General features: G+C 43.3%; 1 protein-coding gene across 1 annotated transcript in view; it reads left to right on the top strand.

The window, feature by feature from the left end:
• Positions 1 to 15,377: 15,377 nt before the first annotated feature.
• The window catches only part of lzts3b (leucine zipper, putative tumor suppressor family member 3b), a 23,527-nt gene continuing 14,609 nt past the window's right edge, over positions 15,378 to 24,295 (top strand). Inside the window, exon 1 of the mRNA XM_056463223.1 lies at positions 15,378 to 15,404. Coding sequence (XP_056319198.1) covers positions 15,378 to 15,404 — 27 coding nt within the window. The remainder of the gene's footprint in view (positions 15,405 to 24,295) is intronic.

Raw genomic sequence — 24,295 nt, 5'->3', positions numbered from 1 at the left:
CATATAAATTATGTCAAAACAAACTTTTAAAATGCAATAAATTTTCGCCCAGCATGAATATTTTTGTATTATTATTATTTATTATTTATTAGTAGTAGTATTAATGAAGATTGTATAAATATTGTGAATGCTGATTGAGTCTTTCTGTGTAATTTGGTATAAAAAGCTTTTAAAGCCTTTCTCTGTTATGATGTTTATTCATTGGGATAAACCCCTTGAGATGTACCATCTCATCTTCGAGGGGGTCCCACAATTAATCACATAATAATAACACCAGTAGACAAAAACCAAACATAACTTACACAACATCCAAAAAACATAACATAACTTAAAAAGGGGGAAGCAGCAAACATACATGCGTATATAGACATAGTGCAAAAAGCATATACAATCAGTGAATCAAATCACCATGTAAATAACCACCACCTCAGGAAAAACAAGTACAATCCAAAGTAAAATCTGATAACAACGTTCTGTTATTCTTCATGCTAATTAATTTTAAAAAATTAAGGATTGACTTACACACGACACGTGGATGCTCGTCACATGACTGCGCTCTCTCTGATGGGGCTGAAGGTTTCCATGGCAACACCTGTGTGATGATGTCATTGGCAAATTTGTGAATGGAGATGAGAGCCGAACGCCGGAGAGAGGAGCTGAAGAATACAACACCTCCATAAACACCAACACAAATGCATTTTAGACACAACTAGTAAAGATGTCTGTAAACGATTAACAAACACATGCACAAAATGAAAAGAATGACCATAGGGGTGTTAGGGAAGCAGACGGACAAGTTAGGTGAGTAAATGATGAAAGAGGTTTATTTCAGTAGCGGAGCACAAAAGGATAACAATGGGAATGTAATGGTTGTTTGGTTGGGCTGATATTCCTTCTTCAGAGCAGGATGGATGACAGACACAGAGGGAGACCGAATGCACACACCAGAGGGCTTGCGGGGAAGACAGACTGACGACACACTCAATATAGACAGGACACCGGGAACACTGGACAGACTGGAACGAAACAGAGATCAGGTAAGTTCAAGAGATTGGATAAATGTGATAGTGACTACCAGGAGGTACTCGCTATGAGTCCGCTTCGTGGGAACGAGACCGGACACTGACTGAAGTGAGGTGTGTGCTTAAATAGTGAATGGAAGTGATTGGGTGCAGCTGTGCGTGGTTAATACTCAGGTGACGGTGATCGTTGCGTGATGCTGGTGGAAGAGCCTGGCCAATCCGTGACATTACCCCCCTCCCCAGGGCCCGCTCCTGAGGGCCTAGACCGTCGATGCCGTGGTGGTCTACCTCGTCCACAAGGTGCTGGGAACTCGGGGTGATTGGAGTGGAACTCCTCCATGAGTGCGGGATCTAATATATCGGATCTGGGGACCCAAGACCTCTCTTCTGGACCATATCCTTCCCAGTCTACGAGGTATTCCAGATGACCACCACGACGTCGGGACCGTAGAATGTCCTTGACCTTGTATATGGACCCTTCTTCTGAAATCAGTGGAAGAGGGGGTTCCTCTTCATGGCCAGGCTCTGTGGAGGGAATCAGAGGGTCGTGAAAGGGTTTGAGGAGTGACACGTGGAATGTGGGGTGGATTCTGTATTGTGGTGGTAGCTGTAACTTATAGGTGACTGGGTTGACCTGTTCCAGGATGGTGAAGGGACCAACAAATCTGGGACTAAGTTTTCGGGAGGGCAGTCGCAAGCGGATGTCTCTGGTGGAGAGCCAAACTTTCTGCCCCGGAGCATAGGTAGGTCCAGGAATCCTCTTCTTGTCTGACACCTCCTTGGCTCGGCGAACTGCCCTCTGGAGATGGTGATGAGCATCGTCCCAGACCCTCTCGCTCTCCCGGAACCAGTAATCCACTGCGGGGACATCAGAAGGTTCGCCATCCCAGGGAAAGAGTGGAGGTTGGAAGCCCAGAATACACTGGAATGGCGTAAGTCCGGTGGTAGGTTGCCGCAGGGAATTCTGGGCGTATTCCGCCCAGCCCAGAAACTGGCTCCAGGAGTTCTGATGACCGTGACAGAAGGTCCTGAGGAACCGCCCCACTTCTTGAATCTTCCTCTCAGTCTGGCCGTTGGTCTGTGGGTGATAGCCAGACGAGAGGCTGACGGTCACACCTAGGAGTCTAAAAAAGGCTTTCCATAGTCTGGAGATGAATTGGGGTCCTCGGTCCGAGACTATGTCTTCAGGTAGCCCAAAACATCGAAAGACATGGTTAAATAGGTTTTCAGCGGTTTCTAGGGCTGTGGGTAGACCCTTCAGAGGAATCAGACGACAGAATTTGGAGAATCGATCTACAATGACTAAAATGCAAGTATTACCTTCAGACGATGGGAGGTCTGTCATGAAGTCAACTCCTAGGTGTGACCAGGGGCGGTTTGGGATGGGCAAGGGATGGAGTTTTCCTGCAGGTAGATGACGAGGACTCTTTGACATGGCACATTCTCTACAGCCTTGGATGTATCTCCTCACATCCCTCGCCATGTTCGGCCACCAGAAGCGTTGGGATAGCAGCGAGAGGGTGTTGTTGGCCCCGGGATGCCCTGTGCCCAGAGAGGTATGACTGGAGTGAATGAGATCTACCCGTTGATTTTCAGGGATGAAGCGTCGATTGGGGGGACAGCCCGGCGGAGTTCTGGACTCTGGGGTGGCGACAACTGTTGGAGCAGACCAGGTGATGGGACAGACAGTGATCTGATCTGGGAGGATATTGGCCGGGGTCTCACTTGTTTCCTGTTGGTCATGGATTCTGGAGAGTGCATCCGCCCGGATGTTTTTGGATCCTGGTCGATATGATATGGAGAACTGAAATCTGGAGAAGAATAAGGACCACCGGGCTTGACGAGGACAGAGTCTTTTCGCCTCTTTCAGGTACTGTAAGTTTTTATGGTCGGTAATCACCTGGAATGGGTGTTTAGCTCCCTCCAACCAGTGTCACCACTCCTCCAGGGCGAGCTTGATGGCTAGAAGTTCACGGTTCCCGATGTCATAGTTCTTTTCCGCCGGGCTGAGCTTACGGGAGAAGTAGGCGCATGGATGGAGTAGTGAGGGATTACCATGGAGCTGGGACAAGATGGCTCCTACTCCGGTGGTCGATGCATCCACTTCGACCACGAAAGGTAAGTCGGGATTGGGGTGAGTCAGGAGTGGAGCCTGCGTGAAGGACTTCTTGAGGCTTTGGAAGGCTGCGGCTGCTTCGGGTGGCCAGGATAGCGTTTTGGGTTGATTCTTTAGAAGGTTGGTGAGCGGAGCGGTGATAAGACTGTAGTTGTGGATAAACCGTCGATAGAAATTGGCAAACCCTAGGAATCGTTGGAGTTCTTTAATGGTTTTCGGTTCAGGCCAGGAGATGACGGAAGTGACCTTCCCCTCGTCCATGCGAACCCCTTGTCGATCAATGATGTATCCGAGGAACTGAACAGATGGTAAATGAAATGAACACTTCTCAGCCTTGAGATACAATTTGTGTTTCCTTAAGGTTTGTAGGACCTCCGCAACGTGGTGGCGATGTTCGGCCTCACTCCGGGAGTAAATCAGGATATCATCAATGTAGACGATGACGGAGATATGGAGGAACTCCCGGAGGACTTCGTGTATGAAGTTCTGGAATACGGAGGGGGCGTTGACCAGACCATAGGGCATGACCAGGTACTCGTAGTGCCCAGTAGGGGTCACAAATGCCGTCTTCCATTCGTCCCCCTCGCGTATTCGTACCAGATTGTATGCGCTGCGGAGGTCCAGCTTGGTAAATACCCTGGCGGATCGGAGTTGTTCCAGGGCCGCAGGGACGAGAGGAAGTGGATACCTAAATTTGATGGTGCTTTGGTTCAGAACTCGGTAATCTATACATGGCCGCAGCCCTCCATCCTTCTTGGCCACGAAGAAGAAGCTTGAGGCCGCGGGTGATGTGGACTGGCGAATATACCCCTGACTCAGAGCATCCTGAATGTACTCCTCCATGGCCTTAGTTTCCGGAAGGGACAACGGGTAGATCCTACCTCTGGGCATAGGAGCATCTGGAATCAGGTCGATGGCGCAGTCCCATGGCCGATGTGGAGGTAGCTGGGAAGCTCTCTTGGGGCAAAATACGTCCTCGTATGAGGAGTAGATCTTCGGGATCTGGATGGATCGTTTCTCGACTGGACTTTCAACAGACGTATACAGTTAGGGGTCTCTGGATCTGCAAGGGTAGATCGGGAAAACAGCTGGAGACACATTCTTTACCCCATCTCTTGATTTCTCCGGTGCCCCAAGAGAGGATGGGATCATGCTTCACCAGCCACGGGCGCCCTAGGATGATGTCCATTGATGCTCCCTCCAGAACCAGAAATTGAATTTCTTCCTTATGAAGTAAACCCACTTGGAGAGTGACGGGTTCACATTTACGATGAATACGTGCCTGAGAATGGATATCATTGGTTATAGGTTGAATCTGGTAGACGTGCGTCGAGGCTTCGGTGTGGAGCTGGAGGCGGCGACAGAGGGCGTGCGAGATGAAATTTCCAGCTGACCCGGAGTCGATGAGGGCCGTGACTGAAATAGAGACAGAATGGGCAGTTAACTGAACATTGGTGGTGAGAGGGTGCATTTTTTCAATGGGTGAACTGAACACACTCACCAAGGAACGTACTGGACGAATGGGACAGTCTAGCCTGACATGTCCTTCGGCACCACAGTACATGCACAAACCCCGGGTCAGCCTCCTCTGTCGCTCATTAATCGTTAGTCTACCAGATTCGACGATGATAGGTTCTGGTTCTGGAGGGACGACTGGCTCTGGCGGACGAAGGAGTGCTTGTGATATTGATGGTATGTCATGCTGGTATACCTTCAGACGATCAGAACATCGAAGTGATTGTTGGATGAATTTTTCCAACCCCATGGTATCGTCGAGGGCTGCCAGTTGTAACCTCAGGTTGGGCTCCAAGCCGAGCCGGTAAGTGGTTAGGAGAGATCGCTCATTCCATCCACTAGCAGCAGCCAGAGTACGAAACCGGAGCGCATAGTCCTGGGTGGACATGGCTCCCTGCTTCAGGTGATATAATTGTTCTCCGGCTGCTACTTCTTCATCTGCACGACCAAAGACCTCCTTGAAATATTTGGTAAAGGTATGAATGGAATTGGTTACCGGCCCAGCTTGCTGCCAGATGGTCTCAGCCCACCGTAGAGCCGACCCAGAGAGAAGGGAGATGATGAATGCAATTTTGGACCGATCTGTGGGATATAACTCTGGTTGCATGGTGAATATCAGAGAACATTGTAATAGGAAGCCATTGCACTCCTCCGCCCCGCCAGAGTAGGGCGCTGGTCGAGCCATGGGACTGGATGAGTGGGTGGACGGTGAAGAAGTGCTCGGTGCTGGTGGTGCTTCGGGAAGTGGAGTAGCAGACAATAGAACTCTCTTCATCGAGTCCACCAACTCCTGAATGGGATCGGAAGTGCTCATACTGTTGATTGTTGTAAGGTCCGGTCTTCTGTTAGGGAAGCAGACGGACAAGTTAGGTGAGTAAATGATGAAAGAGGTTTATTTCAGTAGCGGAGCACAAAAGGATAACAATGGGAATGTAATGGTTGTTTGGTTGGGCTGATATTCCTTCTTCAGAGCAGGATGGATGACAGACACAGAGGGAGACCGAATGCACACACCAGAGGGCTTGCGGGGAAGACAGACTGACGACACACTCAATATAGACAGGACACCGGGAACACTGGACAGACTGGAACGAAACAGAGATCAGGTAAGTTCAAGAGATTGGATAAATGTGATAGTGACTACCAGGAGGTACTCGCTATGAGTCCGCTTCGTGGGAACGAGACCGGACACTGACTGAAGTGAGGTGTGTGCTTAAATAGTGAATGGAAGTGATTGGGTGCAGCTGTGCGTGGTTAATACTCAGGTGACGGTGATCGTTGCATGATGCTGGTGGAAGAGCCTGGCCAATCCGTGACAAGGGGAGGATCTCTATACAATATAAGATAAAGAAATGTAAATCTCACCAAAAATATGTAAATCAGAAAAATGCTCAGTTATAATAAATTAATAAAACAAAAGCGGCTGCATGGTGGCGCAGTGGGTAGCACTCACACAAGAAGGTCGCTGGTTCGAGTCCCGGCTGGGTCAGTTAGTGTTTCTGTGTGGAGTTTGCATGTTCTCCCTGTGGTGGTGTGGGTTTCCCCCACAGTCCAAACACATGCGCTATAGGGGAACTGATTAACTACATTGGCTGTAGTGTATGAGTGTGTGAATGGATGTGTGTGGATGTTTCCCAGCTGCAGCTGGAAGGCAATCGCTGCTTAAAACATGTGCTGGATAAGTTGGGGGTTCATTACGCTGTGGCAACCCCAGATTAATAAGGGACTGAAAAAAAATGAATGAATGAATGAATGAAATAAAACAAAAAAAAATTAAATAAACATTTTTAAAATGTAAACCTGTGAAATGAAGATGAATAAATATTATGATTTTAAAATAAAATAATTGTTAAAAATATTAGAAATAAATTAAAATGCAGTATTAGGAATGAAATAAATTTACATTTCAGCATAAAGGGAATCATAAATTATTACATCCAGACACAAAAAACACGGAGAATTATTAGAATAAATCATTTTAAGAAATAATAGAAACTAAAACTAAATTAAAAATACATCAAAATAAAAATTCGTCTGTGAAATTACAATGAATAAATATTATAATTTTTTACAAATAAATAAATATTTATAATAAATATTACAAATTAAATAAAAATGTAGCATTAGGTGTGAAATAAAAATGCAACATTTCAGCAAATAGTAAAGGCACTTAATCCATGCAAAGACACGAAGACATATCATATTACAATAACAAATCATTTTAAGAAATACTCATTCATTTATTCTTTCATTTTCTTTTTGGCTTAGTCCCTTTATTAATCTGGGGTCGTCACAGCGGAATGAACCACCAACTTATCCTGCGCATGTTTTACGCAGAGGATGCCCTTCAAGCCGCAACCCATCTCTGTAAAACACCCATACACACTCACTCACACTCATACACTACGGTCAATTTTAGCATATCCCAATTCACCTGTACCACATGTGTTTGGACTTGAGGAAGAAACCGGAGCACCCGGAGGAAACCCACGCCAACACGGGGAGAACATGCAAACTCCACACAGAAACACCAACTGACCCAGCCGAGGCTTGAACCAGCAATCTTCTTGCTGTGAGGCGAAATGTGCTACCCACTGTGCCACCGCGTCGCCATTTTAAGAAATAATAAAACAATTTATTAAATTAAAAATACATCAAATTGAAACAAAAATCTGTGAAATTACAATAAATAAACTTTTTATTTATTTACTAATATTATTACATGTGAAATAAACATTTTATCATCTAGTAAAGGTGTCAATAAAGGATTATATATAAATCTACAGAGACTGATCACATGAGAGGATCTAATCAGAATCTAGCAGAAATTAAATTCACACCAATTTTTAAAAATGAATCACAAAAATGCTAAATTAAAAGAGAAAACTAACAAGAAAATAGGTTGACACAGTAGGTATCGCTACTAGGTCGCTAGTAAGGTCATACACACCCATACACACTCATTCACAAACACACACACACACACACAATGGCCAATTTAGTTGATCAATTCCCCTATAGCGCATGTGTTTGGACTGTGAGGGAAACCCACGCCAACACGGGGAGAACATGCAAACTCCACACAGAAACACCAACTGACCCAGCCAGCACTTGAAACAGCTACCTTCTTGTTGTGATTTATATATATATATATTCTTTATAAGATTTAGTGTTTAGCCTGATTACCAATTTAATTATGTTATATTAGCAGTATTAAAATCATAATTACACTACCTGACAAAAGTCTTGTGCTGGATCTCAGTTGTAAGAGCAGCAAATACTAACCTGACTTCTAGTTGATGATGTGTAAAAGTGTCAGAAGGTGGATTTCTCTGCTGGATCATCTGTTGATCTGCATCCCGATCATCACCAATACTGCAGAAGACCTACTGGAACCCACATGGACCAAGATCCTCACAGAAATCAGTCAAGTTTGGTGAAGGAGAAATCATGGTTTGGGATCTACATTCAGTATGGGGGCGTGCGAGAGATCTGCAGAGTGGATGATCAACATCAACAGCCTGAGGTATCAAGACATGTGTGCTGCCCATTACATTACAAACCACAGGAGAGGGACAATTCTCCAGCAGGATAGCGCTCCTTCTCATACTTCAGCCTCCACATCAAAGCTCCTGAAAGCAAAGGTGCTCCAGGATTGGCCAGCCCAGTCACCAGACATGAACATTATTGAGCACGTCTGGGGTAAGATGAAGGAGGAGGCGTTGAAGATGAACACAAAGACTCTTGATGAACTCTGGGAGTCCTGCAAGAAGGCTTTCTTTGCCATTCCAGATGACTTTATTAATCAGTGATTTGAGTCATGTCAGAGATGTATGGATGCAGTCCTCCAAGCTCATGATGGAGTCAGACACAATATTCATTCTGTTTCCACTGCAGCATGAGCACATATTCTATACTGGACATTATTGAAGGTTCAGTGAGCAGACTTTAGTCTAAGCAGAGTCAGACCTTACTGTCCTAATGAAATCAGTCATAATCAAGGCATGATCAGATTTTATTGTGCTCAAATAAGCGTCATCTAGAGGCCTTTACCTTTCATATAAGACACTTCTGATACCAAATGATCAACTAGAAGTCAAGTTATTCTCTGCTGCTCCTAAAACATGAAGACAAGACTTTTGTTAGGTAGTGTAGATGCTTATTTTGTTCAAACTACTTTACTTTGTTTACCTGTTTGTGTTTTACTTCAGTATTTGTACATAATCAATTATGTTTATTTAATAACAATAATGAAAGAAAAGAAAATGGAAGTCAGTGAGCGATTTTAGGACTTTCATTTTAGATTTTAAATGATATCTTTCACATTTCAGTATCAATTATCTGCACAAGTTTAACACTTAGAAAATCACAGATTAGGAACTACAGATTAAGAAAAATGCTTGAGAATCATCAAAGAAATGTTCAATAAATAAATAAGCAAACAGTTTTTCTTTTTGCAAGTTGCATCTCTCCATAGATGTTTAAACTAGATATAAACTAGATAACAGATAGGCTTATGCTAGTTTAGTTGAATAAAGCCAGTACACAATGTAAATGAAATATGACAACAAGACGCTGTGGTGCCAGAAACTTGTATTATTGTCTGCTAAGTGAAGTAACGGCTAGTTTTGAAGTAACTTATAAGGGTGCCTGATAATAACAGTGCCTGCGCCTCAATGTGCAGACTGTCCACCCTAAATTACTGAATACTGCAAATGTTATAAACCATTTAGATCAGAAAGGTGGATGAGCACATTGAGACAGAGATCAATGGTTCAGGCGAGTCGTTCATACACGGAGTTTCATTCACAAACGAATCGCTCCCTCTGTTAGAAGGAGAAGTGAAAGCAGGAGAGGGGGGGGGGGTGTTTCAGGACATGGATTAGACCAAATCTAACAGGGAGGGAGGATAATACATTTCCATACACACAAACACACACTCTTTGTCAGCTGTGGCCGTGCGGTCACTTATCCATCGATGTAGAAAAGTGATGTACAATTATAATTTTCCTAATTTAGATAAATATTTGCATACTGACCAGCGGGAAAACTCCCGATCATATGTATATATGTTTATATAGCTCTGGTTCTGGATGGCCACAGTCCTCCACTGCACCTTGGTTCCACATTCAATTCAAAGGAGCGCTACCCTGTACTAAAATGGCGGCTCTATTGACGAATTCTATCCAATAGATAACAACAGCGTAGGCGATATCTAATGTAAATATCTCCTATGCAATCCTCAAAACAGTCATATAGCAGTGCGTGACTGTCAGCTGACGCACTCCATAGTGATAAACTGACGAAAGTCTGGGGTTTGGGTGCATGTTTGAACAGACATACACACATAATTAATAATAATAACATCTAAAGATGTCGATCTTGTTGGGTTTTCTTTCAAACACAACTTATTTTGTCTTAAATGGGTATAAACAGTTAGGAAAGCAATCGAATAGTTTCATTATAACGCTAGATCTGTGCATTTTTAAAGTGACGCCTGTTATTTAATGTAATCAAATGAGAAATCTAAATAAATGAGAATTCATTCGCTGCTCTTGGATCAGAATGTGTGAGTTATACAGTGAAGAAAGGGCTAATGAGATTTGATAGCTTTATTCTATTTCTTTATAATAGCTATTCATTTTAATAAGCTAAACTGTTTGCTAATTTATTTGCTGCTAATGTACACTATTTAATTTTTCTTTGGTAAATAATAATAATAAAACATATTACTGACCGTTTAACTGTTTATTTACAACAAAACAGCTGGGGAATCCCTTATTATGGTGGGCATATCCCTTATTTTCACATCCCAATGTTGACAGGTATGATTTAGACATGTAAAAAATATTGTTTTCAGAAATACTCAAATTATGCACTCAATAATCAAATGAACAGTCTAATTATTCAGTAACAACATCATCCTACTCTTTCTTTTCATCTCTTTTGTTATTCCTGTTTAAACACAAGTTTCATCTGCTTTAATTGCCTTTAATTCTCATTCTCCTTCAGCTTAGTCGCTGGTTTCATTTCAGTTCTCTGTTTGTTTTATTTTCATTCCTTGCAGGCTATTCTTTTATAATTATTACAATCTTCTCGTTCATGTGAAACACTTTGAATTCGCCACTATTGTTGTCTGAAATGTGCTATATAGGCCCTTTCTGGATGATGAGTGTCAGAGTGCGCATGCGCATACTACAGCCGCGGCCTGACTGACCTCATGACATATACTACGCGCGTGCGCAGTGTCGTCGGCGTGTCGGGGGGCGTTGCTGGCGTGCGGCAGAGGGGCGGGGCGGAGGTGGGTGTGTGGCTCAGCTGATACACGCATCTACTGACTATCATCATCACCATCATCATCATCTTCATCATCATCACCAGAGACCTGCTGCTGTCCGGAGCCTGCCTGTCGGATGGACGCGTCGCGGTGAACGCGCCGGTGTGACGCGCGCGCGGTGCTGAAGCTGAGGACGCGTCGCCGCATCAGTCATGTGCTTTTCCTGCGATGTCGAGACGAGAAGCGGAGAATGAAGGATAAAATGACGCTCCACGACCACTGCGACTCTCTCGACTGGAAGTAAACCAGTGTAAGACCTCCATTCTCTCCATACAGCCCTTATATAACGCGCAGAGAGCGGGGGGATCGCGGCTTTGTTTGTGTGCTATCAGAAGCTGGAGCTTGTTGAGTAGAAAATGGAGTGTGTGTGTGTGTGTGTGTGTGTGTGTGTGTGTGTGCGTGTGCGTGTGCGTGAGCCGGAGTGTATTAAGATGCAGTGTTTTGATGCTCAAAGGGACGCGCGCGCTGCAGATCTCCATTCAGCTGTTAGATAACAACAGAGCACATGAAAGGCCATGAAATCTTTTGTGTTCACACACACACGCACACCCATGTATACACACACACATGCATGCATACACACGCAGGCATAGACACACATGTATACACATATACACACACACGCACACGCGCGCGCGCGCATGCATAGACATAGACACACACACACACACACACACACATACATAGACACGCATACATACACACGCATGCACAAACACACAAGTGCACATGTATGCATGCACGCAAACACACACAAACATAAATACACACACATGCATACATAAACACACATGCATAAACACGCATACATAAACACACACACACACAGGTGCATGCATACACATACACACACATGCATAGACACTGATACACATGCATACATAAACACACACATGCATAAACACACAGACACACACACATGCATAAACACGCATACATAAACACACACACACACAGGTGCATGCATACACATACACACACATGCAAATGCATGCATAAACACACACACACACACATACTGTACATGTATAGACACGCATACATACATAGACACACATGCATAAACAGACACACATGCATAGACACACACATAAACACACACACACATATGCATAGACACGCATACATACACACATGCATAAACACACACACACACACATGCATAGACACGCATACATACACACACATGCATAAACACACACACACATACTGTACATGTATAGACACGCATACATACACATGCATAAACACACACACACACACATGCATAGACACGCATACATACACACACATGCATAAACATACACACACACACACATACATAGACACGCATACATACACACACATGCATAAACACACACACACACACACACACACACACACACACATGCATAGACACGCATACATACACACACATGCATAAACACACACACACACACACACATGCATAGACACGCATACATACACACACATGCAAATACACACACATGCATAAACACACACACACACACATGCATAAACACACACACACACACACACACACACACACATGCATAGACACGCATACATACACACACATGCAAATACACACACATGCATAAACACACACACATGCATAGACACACATACACACACAAACACATGCATAAACACATACAGAAACACACACGCGCATTGACATGCATACACACGCATATATAAACACAAACACACATATGCATTAAACACACAAACGCATGCATAGACACACACGCGCGCACATGCAGACACCCATACACACGCATACATTAACACACACACACGTAAACTGACACACACACGCGCGCAGACACCCATACATTAACACACACACACACACACACACACACATGCATGCATGCATAAACACACACACGCATGCATAGACACACAGACACACACACACAAACACATATACACATGCATAGACACACACACGACCACACACACATATATACCCATAGACATGCATACATAAACACACACACATGTATAAACACACACTCACACACACACATATGCATAGACATGCTTACATTCACACACATACATAAACACACACACATGCTTAAACTCACAGACACATACCTGCATGGATACACACACAGACATGCATAAACACACACACACACACACACACATGCATAGACACGCATACATACACAAACACGCACGCACACACACACACACACACACACACACCCTTAAACACACACATGCATAAACACAGACACACCTGCATGAATACACACACACATGCATACAGATACACAAACACACACACACACACGATAAACACACAGACACACACCTGCATGGATACACACACACACACATGCATAAACACACACACACATGCATAGACACGCATACATACACATGCACACACACACACACACGCATAAACACAAAGACACACACCTGCATGGATACACACAAAGACATGCATAAACACATACACACATGCATACACACACATGCATAAACACACACACACACACACACACATGCATGCATGCATAGACATGCACACACACACATGCATAGACACACATACACAGACACACACACATGCATAAACACAGAGACACATCTGACACACCTGCATGGATATACACACACACACACACACACACACACACACACACAGACACGCATACATACACACATGCATAAACGCACATGCATAAACACACACATGCATAAACACACACACACACACATAGACACGCATACATACACACGGATACACACACACACACACACACATGCATAAACACACAGACACACCTGCATGGATACACACATGCATGCATACACATACAAGCACACACATACACATGCATGCATAAACACACACAAATGTGCATACACAAACATGCACACACAGGCACACGCATACATGCATACACATACAAGCACACACATACACATGCATGCATAAACACACACAAATGTGCATACACAAACATGCACACACAGGCACACGCATACATGCATACACATACACGCAGGCATATACACACACATGCATGCATACGCATAAGCACACACACACACACACACAGAGAGAGAGAGAGAGAGAGACTCTCTGCATCCTGCTAATCTTGTTGTTTGTCAGCGCTGAGCTTCAGACCTGCATCAGAACTTCTGCTGAAGGTGTTCAGGGAGGTTTGCTCAGCTCTCACACATGCATCCTCAGCTTCAACACACAAAGCCACACTTACTCACCTCGTGGCCCATAACAAGACAAGCTGCCTCTGCAAACGTGTGTGTGTGTGTGTGTGAGAGAACAGATGAGGTAATGGCAAACACTGGAGCAGTGTGTGAAGCCCCTGTTGGCCGGTCCCGGTGCTGCAACTCTTTCATGCCATCAACATGAACATGTCAGGAATAATTGACCACAGTTGAGAGGGGTCTGGATGCAGACCTGATGCAGTGCAATCTGAGCTGCATGCAATGCTTTTTAATGCGCTCACCTAACCCCACCCCTAACCCGACCTGTCATCGTGAGGTCACTCACGCCATTGAGTGCATTGTGTCTGCATCCAGATACTCGTGCCACCGTTTGTTGAATTATTAAGGGGGGGATTTCTCACCTGAGGTTGTGATGTGGTGAAGTGGCCTCCACTGTGCATTATTTACTGATAATACAATGGACAAGAGTGATTTACTGCGCTTTTACCAGAGCTGCACAGCATATGGTTTTCAGTATATCATAATGTGATGGCAATAGTCACATCACAGGATACGCAATGTTGAGTGTGTACTACAGTTTGGATTGCTTACACACTAAAATTACAAGTAGTACACTATTAGCAAAACCCTACACTCAAGAAGCAAAACATCAGCCCATATTTGCACAACTATAAGCACATTGTCAACCTCACACTAGTTGCAAACCTCTACACACAGTGATTTGCAAAACACTAATCACAATTAACATACACCACACACAAACATCTATCATGACGTCACTTCCTTGCAATACCAAAGCACTGACTGTCAAATTAGCGCACTGTCCAGCCAATTGGTTCAACACAGTCATCAGGTGTGCAGACACTTGTTTGATTTATTGTAGACACACCAATCAGGTGTCTAAGCACTATAGAAAGCAGCAGGTGAGTTCATCGTTCTTCAAGCACAGTGGAAAGAGTCAGAGAAAGAGGAAGCAAATCAGCCAATCAAATGCAATACATTGTTGACTGGGACCAAGTGTCTCTGCTCTGGTTTCAGGAACATCCACATTTCACAGTCCTATATCTCCTACCATACTCTCCATTCCTAAACCCTATAGAAGTTTATCTCGGCATGGCGGTGGAAGGTATATGATCTCCATCTTCACGCTGAGGTACCTCACATCCAAGCCATGGAGGAGGCCTGTGACCAGATGGAGGTAGCAGCCAAACACGGATGGATTCGTCCTTCAGGACGTTTCTTTCCAAGGTGTCATGCTAATGACAGCATTGCCTGCGATGTTGATGAAATTCTCTGGCCAGATCCAGCTAGGCGAAGAGACACAGCCTCACAGCAAGAAGGTCGCTGGTTTGAGCCTCAGCTCAGTTGGCGTTTCTGTGTGGAGTTTGCATGCTCTCCCTGCATTCGCGTGGGTTTCCTCCGGGTGCTCCGGTTTCCCTCAAAGTCCAAACATATGTGGTACAGGTGAATTGGGTAGGCTAAAATTGTCCGTAGTGTATTAGTGTGTGTGAGTGTGTATGGATGTTTCCCAGAGATAGGTTGCGGCTGCAAGGGCATCTGCTGCGTAAAACATGTGCTGGAAAAGTTGCCGGTTCATTCCGCTGTGGCGACCCCGGACTAATAAAGGGACTAAGCCGAAAAGAATATGAATGAACGAATGAATGTATTAATCTATGTTGGCAGCACGGTGGCTCAGTGGTTAGCCCTGTGGCCTCACAGCAAGAAGGTTGCTGGTTCGAGTCTCAGCTGGGTCAGTTGGTGTTTGGAGTTTGCATGTTCTCCCCGTGTTGGCGTGGGTTTCCTCTGGGTGCTCCGATTTCTCCCAGAGTTCAACCACATGCGCTATAGGGGAATTGATCAACTAAATTGGCCATAGTATGTGAGTGTGCATGGGTGTTTCCCAGAACTGGGTTGCAGCTGGAAGGGCATCCGCTGTGTAATACATATGCTGGAATAGTTGGCTGTTCAGGGGCAGCACGATGGCGTAGTGGGTTCAAGCCCCAGCTGGGTCAGTTGGTGTTTCTGTATGGAGTTTGCATGTTCTCCCCGTGTTCGTGTGGGTTTTCTCCGGGTGCTCCGTTTTCCCCAACACAAGTCCAAACACATGTGATATAGGTGAATTGGGTGAGCTAAATTCTCCGTAGTGTATGAGTGTGTGTGAGTGTGTATGGGTGTTTCCCAGTGGTGGGTTGCAGCTGGAAGGGTATTCGCTGCGTGGAGCATATGCTGGATGAGTTGGCGGTTCGTTCCGCTGTGGCGACCCCAGATTAATAAAGTGACTAAGCTGAAAAGAAAATTAATGAATGAATGGATGAGTTGGTGGTTCATTCCGCTGTGGCGACACCTGAAATAGAGACTAAGCTGAAGGAAAATGAATGAATGATGATGAAATGACAGATTATTTTTATTAAAACGTCTTTCATTTGTTGTTACGTTTGATCATTTGGGTCACCAACTTCTGTTAAGGGTGCATATAAGTGTGTATCGATGCACCCTGATTCTCACAGTGCATTGTGGGACTTTTTAAGGCTTGAACGTTTCAGTGCACTGGAAAGATTTATTTATTTTTTTGCCTCAATAATAAAACCAGAATCTGTTTTGACATTTGCCTGCGCTAGTTTGATAATCATCAATCCTATTGGTTATTTGGCTGCATCTCAATCAGCACCCTACAGTAGCTCCTGAGGTTGTTCATCAGTATGTGATGTGCACTTATTCATGCACTAGTAAAGGTGATGACTTTGGTTCACTACACATTAGAACACACTGAGTTTGACGAGAACATTCTCATTGTACATCATCAAAACTGCAGCTTATAAACAACAGCAGAGCTGATCATGTTCATATAATCATTTTAATAGGTTTTTAAAAGTGCATTACAGCTAAATAATTAGATATTTTCTTACTTCAGAAACTCATTTCAGCCTTAAAACAATTATGAATGTTTGCTAGATTGTTCCTAACCTAGCTATGTTCATTCGTGTTATTCAAGAGTTCACAGCTGATGATTGATTATAAGCGAGTTTGGCATGCTGTCTGGGGACAGAGCCCTGAGCTCATAAGATCCTCGAGCCCGGGGCTCCCTCTTGTTTGCAGGGTGAGAGTGGAGTTTGTGCTAACCACTGGGCCACCATGCCACCCTATAAAGGGAAAGGTGGAGGAGTAGGGGGGGAAGGGGAGATTCTTCAAGGTGAAGATAACTGTAGTAAGAAACTCTGGCTATTTATAGTGAGCTAGGAATCATCTATTTGGTGTATCATGCATTAGTTAATGCAGGACCAGCCGTGATCAATCATAAGCATGTGCTCCTCTCGTAATTAGTTTATAAATAAACGTCACCAAGTAAATAAATAATGGATTATTTTAATAAAAACATCTTTGGTTTGTTGTTACATTTTGATGACTTTCTGTTATATTTCTGTTAAGGGTGCATATAGTGTGCGTCTCATGGTGCATTGTGGGTCTTTTCAGGGCACGAACATTTCAGTGCACTGGAAGAATTTAGTTATTTTAAGCCTCAATAATAAAACCAGAAAATAAATCTGCTTTGACATTTGCCTGGGCTACTTTAAATTTAGATTCTGTGCTCCTATTGGCTATTCGGCTGCGTCTCAATCAGCACCTTAGCTCCTGAGGTTGTTCATCAGTAGGTTGTATGCACCAATTCGTGCACTAATAAGGGCACTGATGACCTCAGTTCACTACACTTAGTGTGACATGAGACCATGCTCATTGTAGATCATCAAACTGCAGTTTATAAACAACAGCAGAGCTGATCATGTTTATATATTCATTTTAATAGGTTTTTTAAAAGTGAATTTCAGCTAAATAATTAGATATTTTCATACTCCAGCAACTCTTTTCAACCATTAAACAATTATACATGTTTGCTAGATTGTTCCTAACCTTTCTAGCTCTGTTTGTTATGTTTAACATAAATAACGGATTATTTATAGGTAAGCGTTTCTTGTTTGTCGTTACGTTTGATGATTTGGGTCACGTGATTCTTTAAGAATATATAGTGTGAATCAGTGCTCCTTCATTTTCACAGTGCATTGTGGGACTTTCCAGAATAATTTTGGGATTGAGACAGTACTTAAAATGGCTGACGCCCTCATTGGTGCACTGACTAGTGAACAAGGGTGCTGATTGAGTTGCACCCTTGCTTTGACACTCGTCACAGCTGAATCACACTGCAGGAGTCTGAAATGTGTTCCAAATGGGCTAAATCATCCTATGAAGGGTACTTGGAAGTTAAAAAATGGTCACACTTTATTTTGATGGTCTGTTTGTTGAATTTAAGTTACATCACATCTACAAGCCAACTAATTCTCATTAGATTATAAGTAGACTGTTAGGGTTAGGGTTAGAGTTAACGTAAGTTGACATGTACTTGCAAAGTTTCTTATAGTCAGTTAAATGTCTGTTGAAGGAGCAGCATCAGCAGATATTAAGCAGACAGTCTACTAATACTCAAATGGAGCATCAAAATAAAGTGTTACCAAAAAAAAAAATCAAGGCCAGCATATTGAAGTGTCAATCCAAACTGAAGTGCAAGTGATTTAGAAAATACAGCTGATGGACACTTCGGGTCATGATGTTTGAGAAGGGAAGCTGTTTGGTGTCACAGACTGATCTCAGTTCAGTAGGGCTCATTCACATGTTCTAATCACTTAAGAGGGACTCTCAGAAGGGAGTAGGGTATAAAGGATGAGAACTTCCAAATGGAATCCAGCATCTGCCAGAACTTGATCTCTAGGACAATTTGATCGCAATGGGTCGTTTTCATCCACTCTGGGCTGACTTTGAGTCTTAATTTGGCCACAAGTTTCTCTTTGTTTCAGCAAATTAAAAGATTTTTGCTGACAAATCTGACTTTGATGCATATTTTGGGAAAATGTTTCGAAAATGTGTTAAACTCAATATACTCTGGGCAGATTGACTCCCCTTTGGTGATGTTGGGGGATGTTTTTGCCCCATTGACTTCCATTATAATCACATTTATTGATAGCAAAGCCATGACAGCATATAATCATGCATTCTTGACTGCTGCTGGTTTTCCCTGATGGGAAGAGGGACGGTTTGTCATTTACTTTACTTTAAACGTTATTGTCCATTCTGCTTGACACAGAAGGGGAAATTTGTCTTTAACCCTGGATTTAAGACAACAATTACAAACATACAACAACCACACAATAACAACACTCATCAAGACAAACACATCCCTGCTGAAAAATCCAGCTTAAACCAGCCTAGGCTGGTTGGCTGGTTTTAGCTGGTTGACCAGCCTGGTTTTAGAGGGGTTTTGGCCATTTCCAGGCTGGTTTCCAGCCATTTCCAGCCTGGTCTTAGCTGGTCTGGCTGGAAAATGACCAGCTAAATCCAGCTAAAACCAGCTTGACCAGCTGGTTTAAGCTGGACATAGCTGGTTTTGGATGGCTCCCAGCCTGGCTAGGCTGGTCAAGCTGATTTTCCAGCCTGACCAGCTAAGACCAGGCTGGAAATGGCTGGAAACCAGGCTGGAAATGGCCAAAACCCCTCTAAAACCAGGCTGGTCGACCAGCTAAAACCAGCCAACCAGCCTAGGCTGGTTTAAGCTGTTTTTTCAGTAGGGATACATTAAAAGTTTGCTGCTGATCATCAGTTGCAGGGGAAAAAAGCTTCCCAGCAAGCATTTTTTGTTTTTAAAAGATGTCTAATAGATGTCTAATAGTCGTCTTGGCTAAAACAAGGCTAAATTTGGGCTGTCAGTGAAAATCTAATAGCCGTCTAAGAATAGGCCGCAACTAGACTAGTCTTCAAATAAAGAGAAATGAAAGACTACACATGTAAAGTCTGTCTAATCTGTCGATTTGATGACTAGTCTAGTTTTGGGCTATTTTTAGACATCTATTAGATTTTCACTGACAGCCAAAGTTTAGCCTTGTTTTAGCCAAGCTGCCTACGGTCTAGACGTCTGTTAGACATCCATTAAACACAAAATTGTTTACTGGGTAAGTTTCTGGCTTTTATATGGAATTATACAGAGTATAGAGTACTGTGTGTATGTCTGTGTGTGTGTGTGTGTGTGTGTGTGTGTGTGTGTGGTGTGTGTGTGTGTGTGTGTGTGTGTGTGTGTGTGTGTGTGAGAGAGAGAGAGAGAGAGAGAGAGACCTTTGCACACTTACCTTGATCTGTCTGAGAAACTCAAAGTAAGCTCTCAGAACACAGTAAACACAGTATTTCTGTACACACACACTGTAATCTGCTGTTTAACTCCACTGAACTCCATATAAAAACAGAAAGTCTTCAGCACAGGCCTATCTGAAGGGTTAATGCTGACAACTGATGATCAACAGTAGAAATGACAAACTGTCCCTCTTCCCAACAGGGAAAACCAGCAGCAGTCAAGAATGCATGATTACATGCTGCCATGGCTTTGCTATCGACAAATGTGATTATAATGGAAGTCAATGGGGCAAAAACATCCCCCAACATCACCGAAAGGGAGTCAATTTGAACAATGCACATAGGTTAAGCGGATGTTAGTGAACATGTCCTAAAACTGTTGAACAGCACCCACAAATGATAGTATGCATGCATAAATAAACTTACTATGGCCCAATCCCAATTCTATTTTTGTACCCTACCCCTTTCCCTTTCTCTTGGCCCTTTAAACAAGGTTGAGGGGGAAGGGCTTCAAGATTTACCCCTAAGAAATGGGACAGCACTACAGCACCTGCACACATCATCATACCTATGTCATAGTAATCTCTTGCGATCGACGATGACGACTGCTGTAGTGATTCCAGTTGTGTTAGTTTTTGGTATTTATCTTCAGGAAACCCCTGTAGGCATATATCATCGACGCAGGCAGGCAACGATGTCTTCATAACCATCTAATGTGGCGATAAGCTCGTAATTGTACTGTGCATTTACACTGGCCATATTCATCTATGTAAACACACAAAAACATTAACATTATAGCAGACACTGTAAAGAGCTCATTCCCAGCCACTAGACTTTTCTGACAGGGTATTCGAGTGTCATCGAGTGTCAGAATGTTGTGGGACTGCTGTACAGGAGTTATGATTAGGGATTATAGATAGTGAAATTTTTATTTTTGCGTTTTTTTTTTTTTAACCATGATGGTAAAACAGGAATGCCATTATGAATGTATTAAAACATGTGGTCTTTTGTTGTAAAAATTCGTACCAATGACAAAAAATACTAACTTGTGCATCTCCTTATTTCCGTGTGTTGTAACTGGTGTATTCTGGGAAGTTTTTGCGCCCCTTAGATTCGAGTGTAGCCCTGAAAAATCTTCGTTTCAAGGGGTATCTAGTGTTTCCCCTTAGCCCTACGCCTTCAAGATAAAGAGAATTGAGACACCCCTACATTGCATGTAAAGCAGGGTTCTCAAACTCGCGGCCCGTGGGACGATAGTATGTGGCCCCCGCCTTAATTTGAAAGTTTAATGTTCGTGCAGCCCTTGAGTTTGATCAGTGTTGCCAGATAAAACTGACTGTTTCCAGCCCAAATGCTGTCGAAAAAACGCTGAAAACCATCGGGGGGATGTCATGTCGGGGAGGGAGATCACAAGCGTTTCTACACTGTTCTAAGCATATGTATGCGAAGAACGGGGGCTATGGCATCTCTTTGGGAGATCAAAACAGGTTTATAAGGGCAGACCAGGGCTGGCAGGCATGCCGTTGCAAAACCGCCAAAATTTTCACTACACCTATGTTATTTTTACCCGCAAAAATTCAAACCACCCAATCTGGCAACGCTGAGTTGATATGTATGGCACTTTACAGTTTTGTGTGTGGAGCTGAACAAACCCACCAATCATGGTGGGGTATATGGCTTTACGGGGGCGGGACACTCGGTTGGGGTTGACCCAGGCAGAGAAACATTTTCCCCAATGAGGGAAAGTTACAGCAGTATTGACATGGAGTCGATATGCCTCGTTTCTGTTGGGCACACGCAGACATTGTCCCAGCACGCTTCATTCACAACACTTAAGAAACAGGTGGTTAAGTTGCCTGCCCAGCGGGACATTATAAATATATTAAGTATATAATTCAGTGCTTAATTTGAGCCGGGTCTTGTCGGATCTTGTTCAGGGAAATGTCAGATATTCGTTTTTTTCTTTCTGGAAGTTATTTTAATTGATTCAGCATTAACTTGTGCTCAGTGAATTACATGCATGTGTGTGTGTGTGTGTGCGTGTGTGTGTGTGAGAGAGAGAAAGAATGAGAGAGAATGAGTGCAGCGAATGCTGTGTGGATTGTGTGTGCGTGCACACTTGACGGTAGTCATGCGCTAGTTAAAGCAAAATTCAGGTTTAACTATTGGTCCTGAACAATATTTTCAACTAATCATCTGTCTTGTGTTACAATCACTCTCATTAGTTGGTGTTATTGTTTCGCGTGCATTGTAGCAGAAAAGAAATAAAAAAATAGTCCCAAATTGCATACCTATGCACTAATCTACGCCATTTTGTAGTATAAATAGTGTAGTAGTGCGTTCACACTGAAAACTCTACAATAATAAGTGCACTTTAATTACCCGGATGATGCACTCATTCAGCCGGAAATGAAGTGTGTAATGATGAACACTTCTATCGCACTCAACGACCGCAGGTTTGCTCACGTAGCGGAAGGGGCGGAGCTGCCGGGCGCACATGTTAGATAACTTATTTATTTGGATCGTGAAAGCAAAATTCTCCTATGAGAGTGATTATAGCGCCTCCTGATGGTGAATGCGGATATACTCATGACAGGTCTTATTTGGTACTCTGGTCTTTATTTTTCAACCATCAACGTCATCAGGGAATCGGGTTGAATTTCTGCTTAGTAAAATAACCATTAGTGTTCCATTTGGGACGACACTACATCCATATACTATGCTGTTGAGTGTGTAAGTGCGTAAGTACATAGTGCATAGTGTCCCATTTTGGGACTAATGTGATGTGTTACGCGGCGGGATAAAGAAAAGGAACTCAGCCTAATGTCATCGTCTGCAGTCACACATTGACACCTGTCCATTGGCAATAAGAGTAATAGCTGGGCCATACTGGACTTTGTGTGTGCGAAATTCTGTCGTGCGGCGCTGCGAAAAGGGGCGGGATTAAACAAGATTATTAGACATTAAAAAAAGCGAGCGATTGCTCCATGTTTTAAATTTCTGTCCAGAGAGGTGCTGTTTTGATCCTCGATTGGTCTCACGCAGTCAAGTGATGCGATTTCGCAAGTCAGAGTTCACCAAGCTTGAACTTTGCACTGCGAAACGTGACGCATGACCCTGCGTTTCCGGTCTGACGCATTCGCTAGTGTATGAATGGAGGTCTATGGGAGGAAAAGTCAAGTGTGACCACAGCTTAACCCGTAACCCGGGCCAATTATAGAGTCGCATCGTTATTTGTGGGTCATTTGCATCGCTCTACCTGCATTGTATTTGCATCGCCTCACACAATCAATATTACTGTACATATATTTCAATATGATGGAAAAATAGTCAAAACAAATGACAACAACACAGTGTTGTTTCTTTTTTTGTAACAACAGCACGGCGGATAACAGTAAATCTAATTATTTATTATTATTTATTTCTGATTGATTGATTGATTGATTGATTTATTTTCTTATTAATTTTTAATTTGTTTATTTTTTCATATAATTTTGTGTTATTAAATTCCAATCTGCTCAAATCTCTTTATTTTTTAAACACAAAAATAAGATGAAAAAATAAACTAATTAATAATTAATAATATAATTAATTCCTTGTGGAAAACCTGATGCAGCCCAGACTCTGCCTCCAGCGGCCCCCATGTAAATTGAGTTTGAGACCCCTGGTGTGTAAGGGGAAAGCCTAAGGGTTAATGTTGGGATTGGGCCTTACTATATTTACTATGTTCTGAGAAATGTTGAACTAATAAATACTGTATTGTTCAAATAAAATGAATTTTATTGTAAAGTGTGACCAAGTTGTTGTCTTACCTGCAGTGTGAGTGGTGGGTGCTGTCTGCAGTAATGGCCCCTGCGGCAGCTGCTGGGGCCGAGTGACGCTCTGGTTCCCCAGTATGGGCAGTGTGGGGCAGCGGGGTGG

Source organism: Danio aesculapii, chromosome 8 (genome assembly GCF_903798145.1).
Source record: "Danio aesculapii chromosome 8, fDanAes4.1, whole genome shotgun sequence".
NCBI classification, from domain to species: Eukaryota; Metazoa; Chordata; class Actinopteri; order Cypriniformes; family Danionidae; genus Danio; species Danio aesculapii.
The sequence above is the reverse complement of the archived record's forward strand: the minus strand, read 5'-3'. Positions and strand labels throughout refer to the sequence as shown.